This window comes from Eptatretus burgeri, chromosome 18 (assembly GCF_056783735.1).
Source record: "Eptatretus burgeri isolate ZD-2024b chromosome 18, Ebu_testis_v1, whole genome shotgun sequence".
In the NCBI taxonomy this organism is placed as follows: domain Eukaryota; kingdom Metazoa; phylum Chordata; class Myxini; order Myxiniformes; family Myxinidae; genus Eptatretus; species Eptatretus burgeri.
The window spans coordinates 34109545-34132325 of record NC_140978.1 but is presented as its reverse complement, the minus strand read 5'-3'; the positions used below and the strand labels follow the sequence as shown (position 1 = coordinate 34132325).

The window sequence follows — 22781 nt, the reverse complement described above, 5'->3', positions numbered from 1 at the left end:
AGACCAGAATCATATCAGCTGTTTATCCAGAGTGTGAATACCCGGTCGCTCTATGGGGATAATAAGTACATATCCATCCAAGAAGAGCTTGGTGATGTGACTGCAAATGAACTATCACAGAAAGGTGTCACATGGCATCGAGAATGTTATAAAATTGCAGTGCACAAGATCCATATTGAGCGGCTGAAAAACAGATATGAAGCTGCACTGGAAGGAGGCGAAGTACCTAAACCAACGAAAGTTGGACGACCAGAAAGGACGAACCTCAAAATGACAAACCTCAAAACACAACCACCACCACATGAGAACCCATCGTCAACAGAACGTTACATGTGATCTGGTGCCAAGCAATACAATAAAAACAACTGCTTCTTCTGTAATGGATCTTCAGAGAAAGGAGCACTCCACCAGATCAGTGAGTTCAACACCGGGGAACAGCTCCGAAAGGCTTTTGAGTACAGCAATAACCAGCAGTGGAAAGTAAATCTGAGTGCTGAAATCGAACCAGATGATGCCCGTGCGATTGATATCAAATACCATCGGTATTGTTGGGTGAAGCACATTCATCGAACTCAGGTACAGCAGGAGAGAGCAGACGACGAAGCAGTAATAACCAAGGTTTCAGCAAACATTGAATTCTTCTACTTGATGAGCAGCCTGCTGAAATCAGGATCTATCCTGGACATGGGTGAGGTAGAAGCAGCTTATCAAAATGTCCTCAGAGTCAATGGTTCAAATGATACGCATATATCAAGGAGAAGTTTGAAGCGAAAGCTTGTAGAAAATATTGATGATGTTGAGTTCTTCCGCTCTATGCATATGAATGAACCAGATCGGATGTACACGTCTAGAACAAAAAGAGCCGCAATCGACAACCTGGACGAGGCAGCTAGCGATGTGAGCAGCAACATGAAAGCAGTCTTCGAAAGTGCCAAGGTAATAAGAAGGGACATCGCTGAAGCTCTAAAGCAGCCATGGAAATTTCAAGGTTCCCTGTTAGATGAAAATCAAGTTCCCAAATCGCTGGAGGCATTCATCCCCAGGATCCGTAGGGCCAATGTTAACACTTGAGTCAACACAAAGAGAGAATAGCATTCAACTAGTAACACGGAACATAGCACAGACTATAATGTTTGCATATAAGTCTGATCGTCAGGTGTCCTATGTGCCAAAGCATGAGGAAGCAGGCATTCGACATCACAATGAGAATCCATTAGTAGTTGGAATTGGTCTGAAAGTTCATCAAGCCACTCGGAGTAAGACCGAGGTGAACATTCTTCATAAGTTTGGGTACTCCATCAACTACGAGTGTGTCCTTCACATAGAGACGCAACTTGCTCATGCAGTGCTGAAGCATGCTGCACAGAACAATGGTCTGTATATTCCTGAAATGCTTGTGAAGGCAAGATTCCTCTTCTTTGCAATCGACAACGTCGATTTAGCTGAAGACACATCAGATGGAAAGTGGACATTACATGCCACTGCCACTGCTGTTTTTCAGTTCCATGATACAAACGAAACCAACACCCAAAACGCAATCGCCATAGAGCAACCATGTACTGAGCGATCCCTTTCTCGTCTGGCACCAACAGAACCAGAGCTCCTTCCATGTAGTATCAATAGTCAACATAAGCCCACATCCAACGTAAAGTATGCAGAATTCACACGAAACCAGAACGAGGCTGTCTTGGAAAGCTACAGATCTGAGGACCTATATTGGCTTCTCTTGCGTTCATATCATCGTGGGATACCAAATGGATTTCAAACTGAAGCCCAGGTGCGACAGATGCTACTGGTATTTTCGGGGGCCACATTAAAAGCCACCAAAATGTACCAAAAATGCAAAACAAAAATTGGCACCATGATTTTTCTGATTCTCAATTGATCTGTCTGCAATAAAATCCATGGGGCATACATTTGCTTCTGCACTACAATGAAATTATCATCCAGTGCCCACGGTATTATAGTTTCGTACATATGCTTCTGCACTACAATGAAATTATCATCCAGTGCACATGGTATTATAGTTTCGTACATATGCTTCTACACTACAATGTGAACCCCCGCTAATGGGCCCAGTTCCTACATCCTTTTGCCAAAACCTATGGTGGGTGGGAGGTGTGCAAATGTATCTCTCGTCTGTCCCCTTCCTTTCTGTATGGCTTGCGGGGGATTCGTTTTACCCCCCAATTTACCTTACGGCCAATCCTCTAATGTAAGGCTTACTGGGGTCATGAAAAGATCACTATCTGCCTTATTTCCTTTCAATACTCAGAGCTTTCCATAAAGCCCGTAGGGAGCTTGTCAATCCCATTATAACTAATCTCCAAGGGCCTGCACATACATGTGCTACAATGTGCGGCACCCCCTGCTTGCTACGCAGCTCACCCCAAGCCGGAGTGGTACTCACTATCACATGGGGAAGCCGCTTTGGCTCGGGCACTACACAGTCCATCACTGACTGCGGCCTCCACATTAACATTCCTCCTTCCTCAAACGTCCATTCTGTGCACCTCAAAGACGGGCACCACACATTCCTCGTTCAAACATGCTCCCACACATGTACCTGCTTACTCTCTCCCACACCCCTGATGGTATGCATGAGCCATGCAGTTTTGATCTTCTGGCATAGTAGCTCACAGAGTACCGGAATGCAAGGTTCACAAACCGGCCGTTCGGTCTTCATCATACAGACCAGTGCTGTGGCTTCAGGCGCGTGTTCGGGCTGCTCGCGTGTGGGACCTCCACATCACACACACCCAGGCACACAACCAGCCTAGGGAGAGTCTCTGTCCAGACCCCTGTTAATTGGATCCCATGCTCCTTGTTGACACCATTACTCTGTGTGTTTACATCCACGCCCGTTTCAACTGCCAGCTACACCCCATGATCGTGTCGTTCTGCTGGCTCTACCAGCACGATTTCTGTGCCTGCGGGGTCGAGCACGCCTCACACCTCTCTGCTTAGCACCTCTTGTTATCTCCTCCATAGCCAGGGCCTGCTCTGATTATTTTCTTAACCTCCTGGCCCTGGCCACTAAATACCGGACAGTGGTGCTCCCGGTCCTCATATTTTCCCCTATCTCCATTTTAAATACCTCTATCTCCCGCTCTGATGCTGTTATTTCGACTCTTTTCTTGCTCCTCTGGTTACTCTTGCTGTGCCCTTAAATCCCATTAGCACCCTGGCCTGACGGATCGACAGCCAGGCCAGATATATTTAATAGTAACAATAGTGCATGGGGGAAGGAAATACAAGAAGCAATAAACAAAAAAAAACAATAAAACACCTTTCCCAATTACCAAGACATGCCCACGAGTGAACACATGAATGGGAGGGCATTAAATAACTATCTTAGTCGGTCCCATTCCTACCACGATAGAAAGACAGAAGGATTTACAGGGCAGAGAATGTCCACTAGGACACTGCAGGATAACAAAGCCACAGGTCCCAGCTGCACTGCAGGAAATGGGCCGCTGCTTCCTGGCTCAAGTGGAGAGGACAGGGCATGACTCTGGCTGAGTGGGGTGTGGCTATGGCATGGCAGGTCGAGCCTATAACTCAGCCTCTGGTGACACGGTTCCTGGGCATCTCTTGCTTTCCGCCCGGCACACGTTCAAAGCGCATTCATGGCCGAGGCGTGTGACCAAGTAATCCGCCCCATGTTAATCTTGGAGCTCAGCTGTGTTGTGATGGCTAGTCGTAAATGGAGCCATTTCCACTACCAGATCCTCGCATGGGCAGAGCCAACGCTTTGGTAATTATCCATGCACCAATGGGAGCATGAGGACATGCCAATAGTTCCACCCGATCTGCCTGCAAACGCTGCCCCACCAGGGGATTGTAAAGCGCTGAGCATTCTGCACAGGCGTGTGCATTCTTGGTCAGTTCTCAGTTCTCTGAGTGAGCTCGGCTCGATTGATTGGTGCATTTCTGGGATGGAACGGAACGGGACAGAATAGATAGGGATGGAACAGAGTGGAATGTGGGACAGCGAGAAAGCTCGGCACCAGACTGCGCAGCAGTTATTAGACCATTAGCATTTACATGTACAGGCCTTCTTTACACTTTATGTTAGCCTATTTTCTCACAAGTTCTTTGCTCGTTTCTAACCCCCATTGATCCACATCTTTACACATTTCTCTCCACACTTCACCTGCACCTCACCACATCCCCTCAATGCACCTACCCCCAAACATGCACCATTAGATACTTTCAGTTTTCCTCCCCCCTTCCCCCTCCTCAGTGACAGGGTTTGCATTGGTCCATCTCCCACGCCTGGTAAAAAGAAGTCAAAACCACCTCAAACTTTCTCTCTCTCTCTTTCTTGCTTTCTAATTTCCTGGGGTATGATTCTGATGGCACCTGTCATGTTCACATAATTAAGATTGTAGAAGTTTTTGGATCAGGGTAACTCTACACTGTCTCTTTGTGTTTTGTAAATAATTGCATTTTCTTTTCCGCATCTCACAAATCCTTGCTTTCCCCGACTGTATGTATTTTCTGTGTTGTAAAACCTTTGCTTGCTTGTACACATACCTTTCCTCACCCCTTTGTCATAAACTTGCTTGTGTTATAAATGTTCCCAGTTCATCGTGTCCTTTCCTCTATTGGTCTCGCAAAATCCGCACATCGTGCTAGCTGGGAAGTTTAACCCCACCGATTGGCTCTTGTTAGCCAGTGCATACTTGGCAGCTCTGCTCGGCTGCACCTGATCAGGTAGATGAACGCAAGTACACATTGAGGCCATGAGACCATCCTTGGTGCGGCTGTCCAAGTGAAGTGTACCCAAGTGAAGTCGTGACACCCTGCCAGATGGGCAGTTCCAATCAGCGCCAATGGTTGCTTAGCAACCTGCTAGAATTGACATTTGAGAGGAACCCAAGCACTTCCCATTGTGGCAAACACCAAACTCTGGGCCGTAACTATCTACAGTAAACCCTGCAATATCGCAGGTTCTACTATCGCAGGTGTCTACCAATCACGGGCAACCTATTGTGTTCCGATTCGTTATCGCAGGTTTTTGAGGTTTTTCGACCAATCGTGGTTTTTGAGCTGAGATGAGTCATTGGTTGTGTCCCATGCTTGCACGATTACCTCCCAATTACGAGCCGTGTAGTGTTTCTCGAGCACCTTTTGTTAATGAGCTCAAACGTAAAGTGATGGACAAAGTTAGTTGCACCAAAAGGCAGAGAAAGGTTATGACGTTGGGTGAAAATATCAAGTTGTTACATCGATTCGTTCGAGGAGAAAATGAAGCTTCTGTCCAGTCCGCCATTACAGGGTCAATGATTGTCGGTCGACCCTTCCCCATTGTACTCTTCCTTGTTCGTAAACCTTCATTACCCTTCAAACTTAATTCCCAAACATTCATTTTCCAACTCCGTATTCAAACCTTATTTCCAAATACTTAATTTCTGACACCCAGATTCAAACCCCCATTCTCAAACACTTTCTCATGCACAGCTCATGAAACAAATTGAGGTGAAGGGATTTATGATGTAATAGGTTTTTAACACTGACGACACAGGATTATTCTGGAAGATGATGTCATCTCCTACCTTGGTACACAAGCGGGGAAGATTGTGGTTCAAGGTAAGGTGATTTAAGGATCCTGTTAGCCTTCTCCATTGTGGGTTGTGGCAATGCTGCAGGCGCCGTCTTCGGGTAGCTTATGCTGCTTTTCCATTCGCTGAATCACCTTCCCCGCTCACCCCTTCCTCCATCATTCTTCCGCCGCTCACCCTTCCCCCACTCCACTCCACCCTCCCCCCTCTGATAACATCATCCCGAGCTAAGCCTTGTGTTTTCTATTTTTGGCAGAGTTCAGTGCGACGATGTAATATGTTTGCCATAACCAACCATGTCATTTTGTAACAAATTTACAGGGTAAGTCGTGTGTTTCTATTAAATTTACACCGTATTTATTGTATTCTCATGTTTATTTCAATGTTAACATGCTTTATATACATATTTACGTGTTAATTTCAAAACTAATGTGTATATTTATGGCTACCATTGATCTTCCCCGAAATTTTCTCGAAGTCCAGGAACCGAACCCCACTCTTCCCATTGGCCCTTGGTTTCCACGATTGCAGCATTTTCCAAGAACCTAACCGTCGAGATATTGGAGGATTTCTTGTATGTATAATACACCAATCATAATGAGTCAACTTCAATATTATCCAATCACTATGAGTAAACTTCATTACTTCACAATAATCTAATCATCACGACTAACTTAACTTTAATCCAATCATAACGAGTAAATTTCATGATAATCCAATCATAACAAGTATATTTCACTCTAATCCAACCATAACGAGTAAATTTTATGATAATCCAATCATAACGAGTATATTTCACTATAATCTAATCATAACGACTAACTTAACTTTAATCCAATCATAACGAGTAAATTTCACGATAATCCAATCTCAACAAGTATATTTCACTCTAATCCAATCATAACGAGTACATTTCACTTACATCCAATCATAACGAGTAAATTTCATGATAATCCAATCATAATGACTAACTTAACTATAGTCCAATCATAATGAGTATATTTCACTATAATCTAATCATAACGATTGACAACTTAATCCAATCATAACGACTAACTTAACTTAATCCAATCATAACGACGTGAGTAAATTTCACGATAATCCAATCACAAGTATATTTCACTCTAATCCAATCATAACGAGTACATTTCACTATCATCCAATCATAACGAGTAAATTTCATGATAATCCAATCATAAGGACTATGTTAACTATAATCCAATCATAATGAGTATATTTCACTATAATCTAATCATAACGACTAACTTAATTTTAATCCAATCATAACGAGTAAATTTCATGATAATCCAATCATAACAAGCATATTTCACTCTCATCCAATCATAACGAGTACATTTCACTATCATCCATTCATAATGAGTAAATTTCATAATAATCTAATCATAATGACTAACTTAACTTTAATCCAATCATAACGAGTATATTTCACTCTAATCCAATCATAACGACTCACTTAACTGTAATCCAATCATAACGAGTATATTTCACTCTAATCCATAAATAACGAGTACATATCACTATCATCCAATCACAACGAGTATATCTCACTCTAATCCAATCATAATGAGTACATTTCACTATCATCCAATCATAACGAGTGGACTTTGCTCTAATCCAATCATAATGAGTACACATCCTCATAATACATAAATAACCAGTACACTTCACTATAATCCATAAATAACGACTACACTTCACGATAATTAATTAATAACCAGTACGCTTCACTATGATTCATTCATAACAAGTACACTTCACTATAATCCATTCATAACAAGTACAGTTCACTATCATCCATCCATAACGAGTACACTTCACTAATCCATTAATAACGAGTACCCTTTACCATAATCCATTCATAATGAGTACACTTCACTTTAATCCATTAATAACCAATACACCTCACTATAATACATTAATAACGAGTCTACTTCATTATACACCATTAATAACGAGTATATTTCACTATAATCCAATCATAACGAGTTCATTTCACTCTAATCCAATTATAATGACTCACTTCACTATTGTCCAATCATAAAAACTAAATTTCACTATAATCCAATCATACCGACTAACTTAACTATAATCCAATCATAACGAGTAAACTTCACTATGAACCAATCGTAACTAGTAGATTTCACTACAATCCAATAATAACGAGTAAATTTCATGAAATCCAATTATATCAATTAAATTTTACGATAATCTCTCCCTCCCCCACCAAAATGAGTATATTTCATTATAATCCAATCATAACAAGTAAATTTCATGATAATCCAATCATAACATGCAAATTTCACTATTATCAAATCATAATGAGTAAATTTCCCGATAATCCAATCATAATAAGTAGATTTCACTATAATCCCATCATAACAAGTAAATTTCACTATAATCCAATCATAACAAGTACATTTCACTACAATCCAATCATAACGAGTAAATTTCATGATAATCCAATTATAACAATTAAATTTTACGATAATCTCCCCCTCCCCCGCCAAAATGAGTATATTTCACTATAATCCAAACATAAACAGTAAATTTCATTATAATCTTATCATAACGAGTACATTTCACTCTACAGTAATCCAATCAAAACGAGTACAGTTCACCATCATCCAATCATAACGAGTACATTTCATTAAAATCCAATCATAATGAGTAACTGTCATGATAAACTAATCAAAACAATTAAATTTTACCATTTACGAAAATTAATGAGTACATTTCATGAAAATCCAAGCATAAATAGTAAATTTCACTATAATCCAATCATAACAATTAAATTTTACGATAATCACCCCCCCTGCCAAAATGAGTATATTTTACTATAATCCAAACATAAATAGTAAATTTTACAATAATCCAATCATAACAAGTACATTTCATTACCATCCAATCATAATGAGTAAATGTCATGATAATCCAATCATAACAATTAAATTTTAATATTATCTAAAAAATAATGAGTACATTTCATGAAAATCCAAGCACAAATAGTAAATTTCACTAGAATCCAATCATAATGAGAACATTTGACAATAATCCAATCAAAACGAATAAATTTCACTAAAATCCAAAAATAATGTATACATTTCAGTCGATCCAAGCATAAATAGTAAACTTCCCTATATTATCTAATCATGAGTAAAATTCACTATAATCCAATCATAACAAGTAAATGTCACTATAATCCAATCAAAACGAGTAAATTTCATTATAATCCAATTATAACAACTAAATTTCACTATAATCCAATCATAACGAGTAAATTTCACTATAATAAAATCATAACGAGTAAACTTCACTATATTAACTGACCATGAGTAAAAATCACTATAATCCAATCATAACGAGTAAATTTCACGATTTCAAAACGTTATTCACACGAGATGTTCACAACTTCAAAAAGATATCCACATGAGATGTTCACAACTTCAAAAAGTTATCTTCATGAGATGTTCACAACCTCACAAATTTTTCCACACGAGATGTACACAACTTCCAAAAGATATCCACAAGAGATATTCACAACTTCAAAAAGTTATCCACACGAGATGTTCACAACTTAAAAAGTTATCCACACGAGATGTTCACAACTTCAAAAAGTTATCTTCATGAGATGTTCACAACTTCACAAAGTTATCCACACGAGATGTTCACAACTTCAAAAAGTTATCCACACGAGATGTTCACAACTTCCAAAAGATATCCACACGAGATGTTCACAACTTCCAAAAGATATCCACATGAGATGGTCACAACTTCAAAAAGTTGTCCACACGAGATGTTCTCAACTTCAAAAAGATATCCACACGAGATGTTCACAACTTCAAAAAGTTATCCACACGAGATGTTCACAACTTCAAAAAGATATCCACATGAGATGGTCACAACTTCACAAAGTTATCCACACGAGATGTTCACAACTTCCAAAAGATATCCACATGAGATGTTCTCAACTTCAAAAAGATATCCACACGAGATGTTCACAACTTCAAAAAGATATCCACACGAGATGTTCACAACTTCAAAAAGATATCCACACAAGATGTTCACAACTTCAAAAAGTTATCCACATGAGATGTTCACATCTTCAAAAAGTTATCCACACGAGATGTTCACAAATTCAAAAAGTTATCCTTCATGAGATGTTCACAACTTCAAAAAGTTATCCACGTGAGATGTTCACAACTTTAAAAAGTTATCCACGTGAGACATTCACAACTTCCAAAGTTATCCACACGAGATGTTCTCAACTTCAAAAAGATATCCACACGAGATGTTCACAACTTCAAAAAGATATCCACACGAGATGTTCACAACTTCAAAAAGATATCCACATGAGATGTTCACAACTTCAAAAGGTTATCCACATGAGATGTTCACATCTTCAAAAAGTTATCCACACGAGATGTTCACAACTTCAAAAAGTTATCCACACGAGATGTTCACAACTTTCAAAAGATATCCACAGGAGATGTTCACAACTTCCAAAAGACATCCACACGAGATATTCACAACTTCAAAAAGATATCCACATGAGATGTTCACAACTTCAAAAAGTTGTCTTCATGAGATGTTCACAACTTCAAAAAGTTATCCACATGAGATGTTCACAACTTCAAAAAGTTATCCACACGAGATGTTCACAACTTAAAAAAGTTATCCACATGAGATATTCACAACTTCCAAAGTTATCCACACGAGATGTTCACAATTTCAAAAAGTTATCCACATGAGATGTTCACAACTTCAAAAAGTTATCCACACGAGATGTTCACAACTTCAAAAAGTTATTTTCATGAGATGTTCACAACTTCAAAAGGTTATCCACACGAGATGTTCACAACTTCAAAAAGTTATCCACACAAGATGTTCACAACTTCAAAAAAGTTATCCACACGAGATGTTCACAACTTCAAAAAGTTATCCACAAGAGATGTTCACAACTTAAAAAAAGTTATCTACCCGAACTTTTCTATTCAATAGAAGTAAATATAATAAGTGGAGAATTATAATATATATATATATATATATATATATATATATATATATATATATATATATGTATATATATATATATGTATATATATATTTATAATTTCCTCATTATTATTTTATAATGTGTCATTTGTGCAACATTTTGAAGGCAATATGTTCATACTAGCAGTGATGAGATAAATGGAGAGTGAAATGTGTATAATAAACAAACACTGGACAAGGAGCGAGAAAACAGGGCATGGATGGAGGAGAAGATGAAAAAGGAGGAATCAAAACAAATGATAAAAAGTCGATGTTTAGTCTTTTTTTCTGTAAGATTACCATTTGCAGCCTTTGTTTATCCTGTGCAAATTTAATTTCCTGAAATGAAAAAGGTATGAGCGAAAGCAAACACGATGGAAGCTAAGGAAGTTTTATGTAGATAATCATCATAATCCTTACAAACTCAGGAGGCGCGGGTGACTCCACAAGCTGGACTTTTCATGACCTTATGGTATAAACTAGCTCCAACAGTGGGTACCGTCGCTAGTTTAGGTAAGATGTGCACTTACCACCACTCGCTGGCTCCTACACAGTCTTGAACGAGCAACAGAGGCCAGAGGAAGAGATGGGCAAACATAGCGCCCCAACACACGACTCGCTCCAGCTCCAGGCTGTGCTCCAGTAAGGAACTACGACGGCTTCTTTCTCCCTCTTTCCTTCGGGTCTCCTTCGGCCTGCAGCAGAGGGAAACGGTCGAAAGCTCCAGGCTCAGTACTCGAAAAGGTCACTTAGCTTTGTATAAAAGCTGATATCAACAACTGTCCCCGTTTCGGACCTAATGTAGTCATCAGTTGGGGAGGCAGTGCGAGTGCTCACTCAGATCACCCGTGGCATGGAATCGCAGACCAAACCACACTTTATATGGCCCCACCGTCTCGCCTACGGTCCACTTGGTCCCATAAATGAGAGTCGATTTTATCTCCGTCGATCGTTTGGATAGACGCGAACTTCAGAGGGGGAGCAAACCTTTTCATCTACCCTCCACTCCCCCCTAACACACAATCCCCCTTCCATCCTGACTCTCCCTCTTCCCACACTCAATCACTCAACAATCCCAGCACGGGCATCGGCTGCATCACACATTCCCCTTTTATCCCTAATTGTCCTGAATTCAGAAAAGCTAATCTGTCATCGAAATGACGGCAAACATATTGCGTACAAATCCATGGTCTAGGCTCTCGTCTTCACCATATTCTCAGCATCATGTTCATGTGGAATGGTCCAATGGCCCTTTAGTTTGGAGAGACCCTGCCAAAGCTTTTAGGGCTGTCTTGAAGTGTGGAAGTTATCTTCTGGAATCAACACCAAAAGAAAATAGTTATTGTTTTTGTTTTTCAGATTTAAAAAAAAGAAGAAGCTTTTAAAAGGTTTGTGCAGATTATGGAATGATAAAATATCTCATTTCTCTAATGCCTTTGCTTTCTGCCAAGTATAGTTCTTTTGGCGCCAAACTCTTCAAGTCCCTTATTACGCTCTCATGGAAAATGCGACGTTATCAGGAGCTCTTATAACCCCTCTGTTTATGCCAGGAATGTGTGGCTCGTAAAGGAGGTAAATGACGGTTAAAAAGCAGTTAGAACAAGCAACTAGAAAGAAAATTCCAAACTACCGAATATCATAATTATTATCTTCAATCGATCCGATCTGATGTACTCTGTGATGTCGAGCGTTGGTTCTGCCGAAGGAGTTTATAGACCTTGGATCATGCTGGGTGGTTTGCCATCACTCTCCCTTGCAGTAGTTATGGCAGGAATTTGTAATTTGTTCAGGGTGTTGGCAATAGCTCGCTTACTCTTCGTGAAGGACACCGTGGGATCTTTAACATCCACCGACTAATGCTGGCAGACGGGACGCCAGTTTAACATCCATCTGAGGGATGACAGATACATTGACGAATCCCCCTGCCTCTGCCCTGAGAGGGCCTTATAGGGTCCAAAGGTATCGGAATGATGGGGGCCGGGTTGAGGGATGAGCACATAATCCCCCAGAAAATAGGCATTAATTAGTCAGCATCTCAAGTAGCCTCTTCTATAGCCCACCTCATACTGCCTGGCTTCTCATTCCGACCCCACTTTCACAAATGGTGGAACAAACCACTCTGAGGGGGTAGGCCTCGACAACCATTGTGAAAGACACCCACCAAGAAGAAGGAAAACTGAGATTTAAACCAACCGTGGTGGTCTATTACCAGATGAGCCGGCGGAGTACCAGCAGCCACCCTATAGGGACCTTCAATGGTCTTCCAATTTTGACTCGTCTGTCATGGGGGGCATGGCAGTGTTTGCAACTAAGGGTCTTGTTTGGCTATAGGTTCATGTTTTCCTCCACGCACCATGACTAAATTAAAAAAAACACGTACACTGACATTAGGTACACGAGTGCAAGCAAAACAGGCAGGGCTGCAATTTACAATGGTCATTAATGAATGAGCTGGGTTTTTTTTTCACCAACTAACCAACTTTTTACCAACTCATCCAACAGTGACAATGTAATGCTCCTGAGACTCGCTCAGTTTCCAGACTGCGGCCTTCAGCCAGATTCCAACCGACAAACTCCGTTATGCCCGATGCAAAGTGCATGACGACAGCACACCACCATACCTGACACCAATTTTTTTAATCCAGGAGGAAGGAGATGCAGGAAACAGAGCGAGGGGGTTTATAGCTGGAGTTAGGTGCAAGAAGGAATCGGAAAAGATAAAGCATGTAATTCAATAATCGTTGGGCAAAACGAGACGTTATCAGGAGCACTTATAACCTCCTTGTTTACGCCAGGAAGGTGCGGCTCGTGAAGGAGGTAAATAAACCTTCCAGGTCGATGTCAGAAGTAAAGAAAATTTGGAGTTGGTGAGAAAGAAGGTAAAAAAAAAAGATTACTTAGTATTCTGTGAATAATTAGAAAGAGATATTTAATTTCAATTATTTGTGGTGGTGTGAGGGGGATCAGTTTCAGAAACTGTAACAACGAGACATTTACAAAAGGTTATTGTATATGAAAGAACCAAAGCAGAAACAGGCAACAGGAAAAAAAATCTGGGATGAAGTGAGGAAACAATAACTACTGTATCTATAAAATCAAACGGGCTGAAGACCGAGAAGGAACCGGAAGAAGTAAAGAGCAAAGATGGAGGCATCAGGAGGAACACTTGGGAGAGCGCATACCTCTGCGAGGCTGAACAGTTTACATTTTCTATCCCACCAAAAAGCCGGATCTGCATCCGGACCTGAACCAAAAATCGAATCAGCAAGTTCTTGTCATCAACCCAACATGTCCACCAAGTTTTGTCATAATCCGTCCACAACCTTTTGAGATAGCATGCTATATATCGTTTTTGGCCCCATCTCTCAATGGTGAAGGATCACTTTAAAATTATTGTTTCCGGATCTGGATTATTCACCAAAATCTAATCAATTCGTTGTCACATGCCCAACCTGTCCATCAAGTTTCATCCAAATCCGTCCGCAACTTTTTCAAATATCCTGCTCATAGACAAACAGACGGACAGAAACAGACAAACGAACATTGGTGAAAACACAACCTCCGTCCACCTTTGGTGGCAGAGGTAACTAGCAAGTAAGAATTCGGGTTATGGGATTAATGTGGCAGCGAGAAAAAGGGTGTGAGTATAGAAGGGGTATGACCTGAGATGGTGGTGGTGCACCGCTTGCTTGAAGCAACAGAGATAGAGAGAGAGAGAGAGAGAGAGAGAGAGAGAGAGAGAGAGAGAGAGAGAGAGAGAGAGAGAGAGAGAGAGAGAGAGAGAGAGAGAGAGAGAGAGAGAGAGAGAGAGAGATAGAGATAGAGATAGAGATAGAGATAGAGATAGAGATAGAGATAGAGATAGAGATAGAGATAGAGATAGAGATAGAGATAGAGATAGAGATAGAGATAGAGATAGAGATAGAGAGAGAGAGAGAGAGAGAGAGAGAGAGAGATAGAGATAGAGATAGAGATAGAGATAGAGATAGAGATAGAGATAGAGATAGAGATAGAGATAGAGATAGAGATAGAGAGAGAGAGAGAGAGAGAGAGAGAGAGAGAGAGAGAGAGAGAGAGAGAGAGAGAGAGAGAGAGAGAGAGAGAGAGAGAGAGAGAGGAGAGATAGAGATAGAGAGATAGAGATAGAGATAGAGATAGAGATAGAGATAGAGATTAAAAAAAAAACAGAGGACAATGATCTGTCTGTGATTTGAAGACAACAGGCCTTATAGTTTGGCCTCATCATGGGAGATGACATTGATGTTGTCAGTTTTCGAATTGAAGAATGCCAGAGAGACTGTCATGCTGGGCCACCTGTCTATAAGGGAGTGCAATACTCAACTGAATTATGGATAAAGGCCTTGTTCATTCATTTCTTTCATTCATTTCTTATGCAGCATGTGGCTGCTGGTTGCATCATTTTCTAGGGACACAACTGTACCGCTGATGCAGTATCTCAAAAAGCTATGGACGGATTCAAACAAAATTTGGAGGACAGGTTGTGTGTGTGGCGAGGACTAATTGATTCGATTTTGATGAATATTTGGATCCGGATATGAGAATTATTTAATATAATCTAAGTGATTCTTCACAATTGAGAGAAGTGGCCAAAAACGATATATAGCATGATATTTCAAAAAGTTATGGACGAGTTATGACAAAACTTGATGAATGAGGTTGGTAGGTGACAAGAACAAGCAGATTCGATTTTGGTAAAGGTCCAGATCCATATGCAGCCAATCAGTGGGATACAAAACGTAAACGGTTCAGCTTGGCACAGGGATGCACTCCACCACGTATCGTTCGAGTTTTTCGGTTGTTGAAACAACAGGATGACAGTTTATAGCCAGTTTTTGTGAAGAGACAATGCAAGAGCAAGAGACATGTCGGTGATCAGTGTCATATCCTTTGTGGTTGTCCTGTTTCTAACCCTCTCCAAATCACTCGACTGCGATGCAGCCAGCTCCAGCCTGTTTCTGTGATTTTCCACCTAAGTGAACTTTCCAGCACGAGTTTCAGGAATTGATTGAAAATATGAACACTTGCATTGCTACACACAATGCTTCTCATCCAGATTTTGATGATATGCCATAAAAAAACTTTACTGATTAAAAATATGATGGTTATTATGTTGTAAACAAAATGTTTAGCATGAAAATCAACCATTTGATGATGATACAATGACGTCACAATGGCCAGTTCATCTTTTGTTACAGCAGCCATAAACTTGTTGCTTGTGAATATCCAGAGTGTTAATCGAAAGGCCGTGCTTTAGCAATATCAAACAAACCAAAATAACTCATTACACACCCGTTGATACTAATATTAGTCAGAACAATATTTTTATTTTTTTTACACCGACACACACCAGACTCGTGGAAGAATAAACGATAAAAGGTGGAATATTTACACACTGATGATAATGTGATTGGGGAGAGAGAGACGCACACAATATGCATGAGAGGAAACGGGTTGGCAAGAGCGGAGAAAATAGATCACAAGTGCTGTAGGTATGTGGGTGGTTTGGTTGGGACCAGAGGTCGGTAAGAGGTCAACATAAGATGTCTGTGAGCACTTTGGGTCAGCTCTCAAAATACTGATGTGTACTACACACTGTTTACTACAAATTATATTTATATTACTTCTTTAATGCCCCCAATGAATCCCACCTTCTTATGGGGTCGGCCAATGGGGACGTTTGGGACAAGTTTTTCATAAACCAGGTGGACAGGCCCTGATGTTCTAGCGAAGGTGATTTGGGCAGGAATTTGTGATTTGTTCAGGTTGCCACCGATAACTTACCGAATCGTCGCAGATAGTGAAATCTTTAATGCCCACCAACTAATACTTATGGACAGGACACTCAGCTGGAAGTCCATTCAAGGGATCGTTTATGCATTGTTGCAATGCCCTACATACAAGGCACCAATCAAACAGTTTGTCGTCGGTCGGGAATCAAACCTCAATAAAGCAGCTCAATGAGGGAAATGTGCTACCCCTGCACCTTACAGTCAGTCAGACCATACATTACATCATGTTGACAAAATGCAAATAAAAACATGGCACCTACATGTCCTAATGTTTTTTTTTTTCCAGGAATCAAAAGCTGAAAGCTGCACGTTTAAACAAACAAGAAAGATGATGTGCAGAGCGCAATACTTGAGATATCCATAAAACAAATTTAACCGAAAAAAATAATTGGTGGTTGAATTCAGTGACCCGTTTTGCAAATCGTCTTCAAATTTCAAGTCAATCGGATGAACATTAAGGATTTTAGAAGTTCCACCAAGTTTGTTGACCTTCAGCCTTTGTTGACGTTTTGGTCGATTTTGACCTCAAAAATAATTGGTGGTTGAAGTCAGTGAACCTGATTTGCAAATCATCTTCAAATTTCAAGCCGACCAGGCGTAGTGGCGTGCGCCTGTAATCCGGCTACTCGGAGGCTTGGGTTGGAGGATCGCTTGAGGACGGGAGCTCTGCACTGGGCCGTGCTATGACAGGGTGTAGGGCAGCCTGGAATCACGGCGAAACCCAATCCTTACTCCCGAGTCGTAAGAGGCGACCAGGGTTGCGTCAGGAAGGGCATCTGGCGTAAAACATGCGCCAAATCAGAATGCGGATCATAACGGATGATCCGCTGTGGCGACCCTTAACGGGAGCAGCCGAAAGACGAACACAACTTCAAATTTCAAGCTGATCAGATGAAAATTGAGGATTTTAGAAATCTGACAAAGTTGTTGACCTTTGGCCTATGTTGACATTTTGAACCTATGTTTGTGTGTGTGTGTGTGTGTGTGTGTGTGTGTGTGTGTGTGTGTGTGTGTGTGTGTGTGTGTGTCTGTCACCATTTTTATCTGAGATGGCTGAACGGATCTTCGTCAAACTTTCAGAGATTCATCAGTGCGTGCCGGGGAGTGTTTTAGGCTTAAAAAAAAAAAATTCGAAAAATTTGAAAACTTTTTTTTATTGCGCCACAGTGCCTAAGTCTTTGTAGCTCTGTGAAAGGTAATATGATTCATAATAATATGAAAGGTAATATGTGAAAGGTTAAATGATCCTCCACCCCATTCCTTAGTGGGTGTAGGGAAGTATTTTAGGCACCCACAAAAAAATGGAAAAAAACCCAAATTGATTTCTTCAAAATGCCGACAGTTTGAGAACAGCAGCAGGCAACACCGGGTGCTCCTGCTGGATGTCATTAATACGAACAACCTCATCCCGATGAATGAAGCCTGTTCTCTGTATTGTATCAGAAATGCTCACAGGATTGGTAAGGGTAATTGGGAAGATATTTACAAGATAAGGTAAAAAAAGAATTTACATACCAATGCCAGGAGTTTGAAGTGAAAGTACATGGCGAAGGAGTACGATGAAGTCACGATAAACGAGACGTGGTTAATGAGGAGAGAAATTGGAGGACAGGAGTAGAAGGTGACGAGGTGTATCGGTGTGATAGGAAGGAGAGAAAACTTGAGGAGGTGTAGCAATCAGAGTGCAGAAGAAGATAATATTGCATCAAGAGAAAGGGATGATATCAAGGAGGGAATTCATGAAGAGGATTCTGTATGGAATGTAAAATCAGTAAGATACTTGTAGGATGCTTTTATAGGGCTCCTGGAATGAGGGAAGAGCATGGAAGAAGGGTTAATGAAGAATGAAGAAAGGCATGTGGTAAGAGAAGAATATTCTTCTTCTTCGTTCAGATGCAGCACAAAGCTGCGGGGTGGCATCATTGGCTGAGGGCGTGGCTGTGTTGCTGATGCATTAAGATAATGCCCCTGCTTGTTCGAGTAGGAATTTGTAATTTGTTCATGATGCTGGTGATAGCTCGCCTACTCGAGGCGAAGGACATCATGGGATCTTTAACGTCACCAACAAATGCTGGCAGATGGGACAGCCGGTTTAATGTCCGTCCGGAGGACCCCACACATTGATGAATCACCGTGCCTGTAAACAACAGGATGACAGTTTATAGCCAGGTAGGGATTCAAATATGAGAAGAATGTGGCTGCTGATAAAAAAAATGAAAAGGTTTTTATTTTATTTTTTATGTACATGAAAGGGATAAAAGAACAAGTTAAGACAAATGTGGCCACATTGAGGGATGGCACAGGGAGAGCAGTTCGTGATGAAAGTAAAGATGGCAGGCTTATGGATGGATATTGTGCTTCAACATTTACAAAAGAACAGTCAGGGGAATTATCAGTAACTGAGTGAAACAGTCACAGAGGTGAGGAAGGGCTTTTAGAGGAGTTCAGCTTGGAGTAGTGGAAGTAAGGAAACATAGAAAAGCTAGACATGATAAACCCGATGATGAAGATTACCTCCTTCACCACTGTCCCGTGTTATTGTTTGTTTTGGTTTTTGCTGGATAATGTAAGAACCTGAGAGTATTGATGGAGGTGGCGGAGCAGATAAGTAACACAGTTATCCAAGAAAGGTTCGGGTGGCTGGCTTGGGATCTCAGGGTTCTGAGTTTAATCCTCGTTGGCTGCTGAATTAATAACAGGTGGGGTTGACTCAGATTGTCATCCTTCCGAGGTCGGCGAAATGAGTAGTGTACTGGTATAGGGGCACAGCATCAGCAGCATAGTCACGCCCCAACAGAATGATAGCTACCAAACGCAACAACAAGAAGATTCAAGAAAGGATGCAGAGAGGAATTGGGTGACAAAAGACCAGTTGGTTGAACTTCAGTGTGGGGAAGGTGTTGGAGATGTTAATGAGGGATCGGGCAGGGAACCCCTTAAAAATAAATTTAAACGAAGTAGATGCAGTCAGTATTGATTTCTTAAAGGTAGATCATGTTAAGCAAATTTATGGGAGTTTGACAAAGCAGTTTCTGATTGGGTGGATGAGGGAATGGCAATGGGTGTAGTATATGTTGACTTTCAGAAGGCATTTGATAAGGTACCACATCGGAGGTTGTTAGCTAAGATGAGGGCTAGTTGAGTGGCTGATAGAGCCGTTAACTAGTTTGAAAACTGGAATAGTGATTGGAAACCAAGAGAGGCTGCGTCGATCCTCAGGGATCAGTACTCGGATCATTATTATTCATAATTTACATCAATGATTTGTCAATCGGGTTTCATGTCAGCTTTCCAAACTTGTGGACAACACAAAGTTTGGATGTAAGGTAGATAGCATATAGGAAGCTGATTAGATTGAGGAAAGTTGAGATTGATTGACGGATTGTGTTAAACATTGGCAGATGCAGTTTTAGCCTGGCGGATATGTGAAATAATTATTATTTGGGGGATACAAGCATCAACTTTGGCACGCATGTCGAGCATGTCCAAAGGAAGATTTTCAGCCATTAGGCCATGGTAGATTTTTCATCTGAGGGAAATCGCTACAATAATTCCATTCTTATTTTTACTGTAATTTAGTAGATTACAAAGAGTTGAGGCATTAAATCTTGATTTAGTTGCATTTTCCACCTTATTAACATTCATACTGCTGAACAGAGATAACGTAAGATAATGCCACCAAAGGACTGTTAATGCCAAAGGTCTGTTAAGATAATGCCACTTGTAGCAGTAGCTGTCTCCCAGTGGCATACATAACTGATGAACATCAGAAACTGCGAGAGGATGAGAGCTAACTGAAGCACTGTCTGGTTGCTTGCCTGTGACTTGATGGTTGGGCCATTCAGGATCATTGCCACAAGTGACAAGAGTGATTTTGGTCCTGACTCCTCTTGGCGCTGGTTATCGAATAAGCCACTGAATATCATTTTAATTTTGAACATGTCTCGACGGACAATTTTTGCAGCCCTGATGAGCTGAACACCTTCACTGTCTGTATCATAGTCACATGCTTTTTCTGGAGATGAGGCAACATTTCATTGCTCATGAGTAACACATCACGGATGCTTCTGCGCATCAGGTCAGGTTAGGTATGGGAGCATGCGTCGGAGCAGTGCATCACTACATCCACTTTCCGCCAGTACTCCAGGGGCCTCCTTCTGGCTACCCCCAGGCAGATGCCTCCTTGAGATGTCGATCAACCTGCTGCAACCACAAGGCACGTGGTCAGCCCATTGGCCTCCTCCACTCACGAGGCTCCCTCAATGGGACAAACTGGTGAGCAGGATCAGCGTCAGGAAAATGAGCCACATATCCGTACAGATGCAGCTGATGCTCACAGACGATACAGGAAACAAATCTCATTTGAGTCTCTCTCAGCAACCGCTCGTTGGACACAAAGTTCGACCAGCGATAGACAAGGATTCTCTGAAAAGACCTGGTACCAAAGGAATTAAATCTCCATCTCAGATCCTTGGTCAGAGTCCAAGTCTCACATCCAGAGAGCAAGACTGGAAGCACCAAGGACTTAAAGACATAGACTTCCGTCGTCCTGCACAGGTACCAACAGTGCCATACCCCATGATCTCCCCGGGCTCAAACCAGATGTATATTGACCTCTGACTCACAGCATGTGGAGACATGAATATCACGACGAAGGTAAGTGAATCTCTCCATGACCTCAACATCCTCACCACAAACAGGTACAGACAGACAAGATAGCAGCATCCAAGATGTCATTTAAAGCCTGGATCTTAGTTTAGATCCAGGAAACCCGTAATCGTAGCAGCTCTGAGTCCTCATTCAGTGCATCGAGAGAACCTATGAGGATATCCAACGTCTCCGCAAATATGACTGAATCATCTGTGAAATCAAAGTCAGAGATCTTGACATTCCCAAATGATGCACCACAGCCTGATCTATCTAACATCCTCCGCAGAATCCAGTCAATACAAGTGTTGAAAAGTGTGGTGGCCAGTACACACCCCCTGACAAACTCCAGTAACAACTGGAAATAGGTCCAAGATGGAACCACCACACATCACAGTACTCGGTACCAAACGATAGTTCAGACATCAGATTGATCAGTTTTGGTGGCACTCCACGAAGACTGAGAATCCTCCAGAGGTTATCCCGATTCACTGAATTGAACGCTTTGCAGAGACCAACATAGGCTGTGAGCAGCCCCTGCCGAAATTTTCATCTGTTTTCAGTGAGGATCCGAAGAACACGGATAAGGTGCATCGTTGATCTCTTTGGTGTAAAGCCTCACTGCTCTGGGCGCTGATGCTCAAGGAGATGTTGGTGAACCCTGTCAAGAATTATCCGAGCAAAGACTTTGCCCGGCACTGAGAGCAGTGTCATCCCTCGGTAGATGCTGCAGTTCTGACAATCGCCCTTCCCTTTCCAGAGAAAGACAACAAGGCCCCTCTTCCAGTCAGTTGGGATGATGCCTGCGTTCCAGCCAGAGCACAGAACAGCTATTGGATCAGCCTGGTGCAGCTGCTCAAAGTAACCGGCCCAGCGGGCCTTCACTTCTGAGTCCTCTGTCAAAAGCCCACAACCCTCCGCTGTAATTGCAGTACACCGACAAACGGCCGTGGAGGAACGCAATGCACAAATTCTCCTGTGAGCAGGAATATCAATTGTCCAGAGCTGATGCTCTACCCCTTCATAGATTCCTTACAAATAGGCTTCCTTATCCACCCTCAGCACATATCCAGTTTGACACCTCAACTCCTTGAACAGCTCAGCTCTGCCATTAAGCTTGGCCCAACTGCTCTGGTCAATAGTATCCAGTGTCCTTAAATGGTTCTAAGGCATCCACCGGCAACATCAAGGATGGTAGTCTTGAAGGCAATCCACAACTCTTTGGGATTCCCCAAAACACCCAGACCTCCCAAATATAATTATAAAGGGTTCGAAAGGGCAAATTCTAAATGGTTCGATGTGGTAATTTTAAATGATTCTAAATCATAATTATAAGGGGTTCGAAAGGGCAAATTCTAATTGGTTCGAAAGGATAATTCTTAAGGGTCCTGAAGGATAATTCTAAATGGTTCTAAATGGGAAATTATCGTGGGTTCCAAAGGGTAAATTCTAAATGTTTCTAAAGGGTAATATTAAATGGTTCTGAAGAGTAATCCTAAGTGGTTCTAAAGGGTAATATTAAATAATTCTAAAGGGTAAATTCTAAATGGTTCTAAAGTATTATTCTAAATGTTTCTATAAGGTAATTATAAAGGGTTCTATGGTGTAAATTCTAAATGGTTCTAAAAGGTAATTATGATGGTTTCTGAAGGGTATATTATAAATGGTTCTAAAAGGTAATTATGATGGGTTCTAAAGGGTAAAT

General features: G+C 41.3%; 1 protein-coding gene across 4 annotated transcripts in view; it reads right to left on the bottom strand.

The window, feature by feature from the left end:
• The window catches only part of LOC147008859 (protein Wnt-5b-like), a 124461-nt gene that overhangs the window by 21569 nt on the left and 80111 nt on the right, over positions 1–22781 (bottom strand). For 2 of the 4 annotated variants that reach the window (XM_085864197.1, XM_085864199.1), the window contains exon 2: positions 11150–11314. In XM_085864197.1, coding sequence (XP_085720323.1) covers positions 11150–11314 — 165 coding nt within the window. Of the gene's footprint in view, positions 1–11149; positions 11315–11415; positions 11628–22781 lie in introns of those variants that run through there. The other 2 variants (XM_085864198.1, XM_085864200.1) reach the window with 2 other exon arrangements.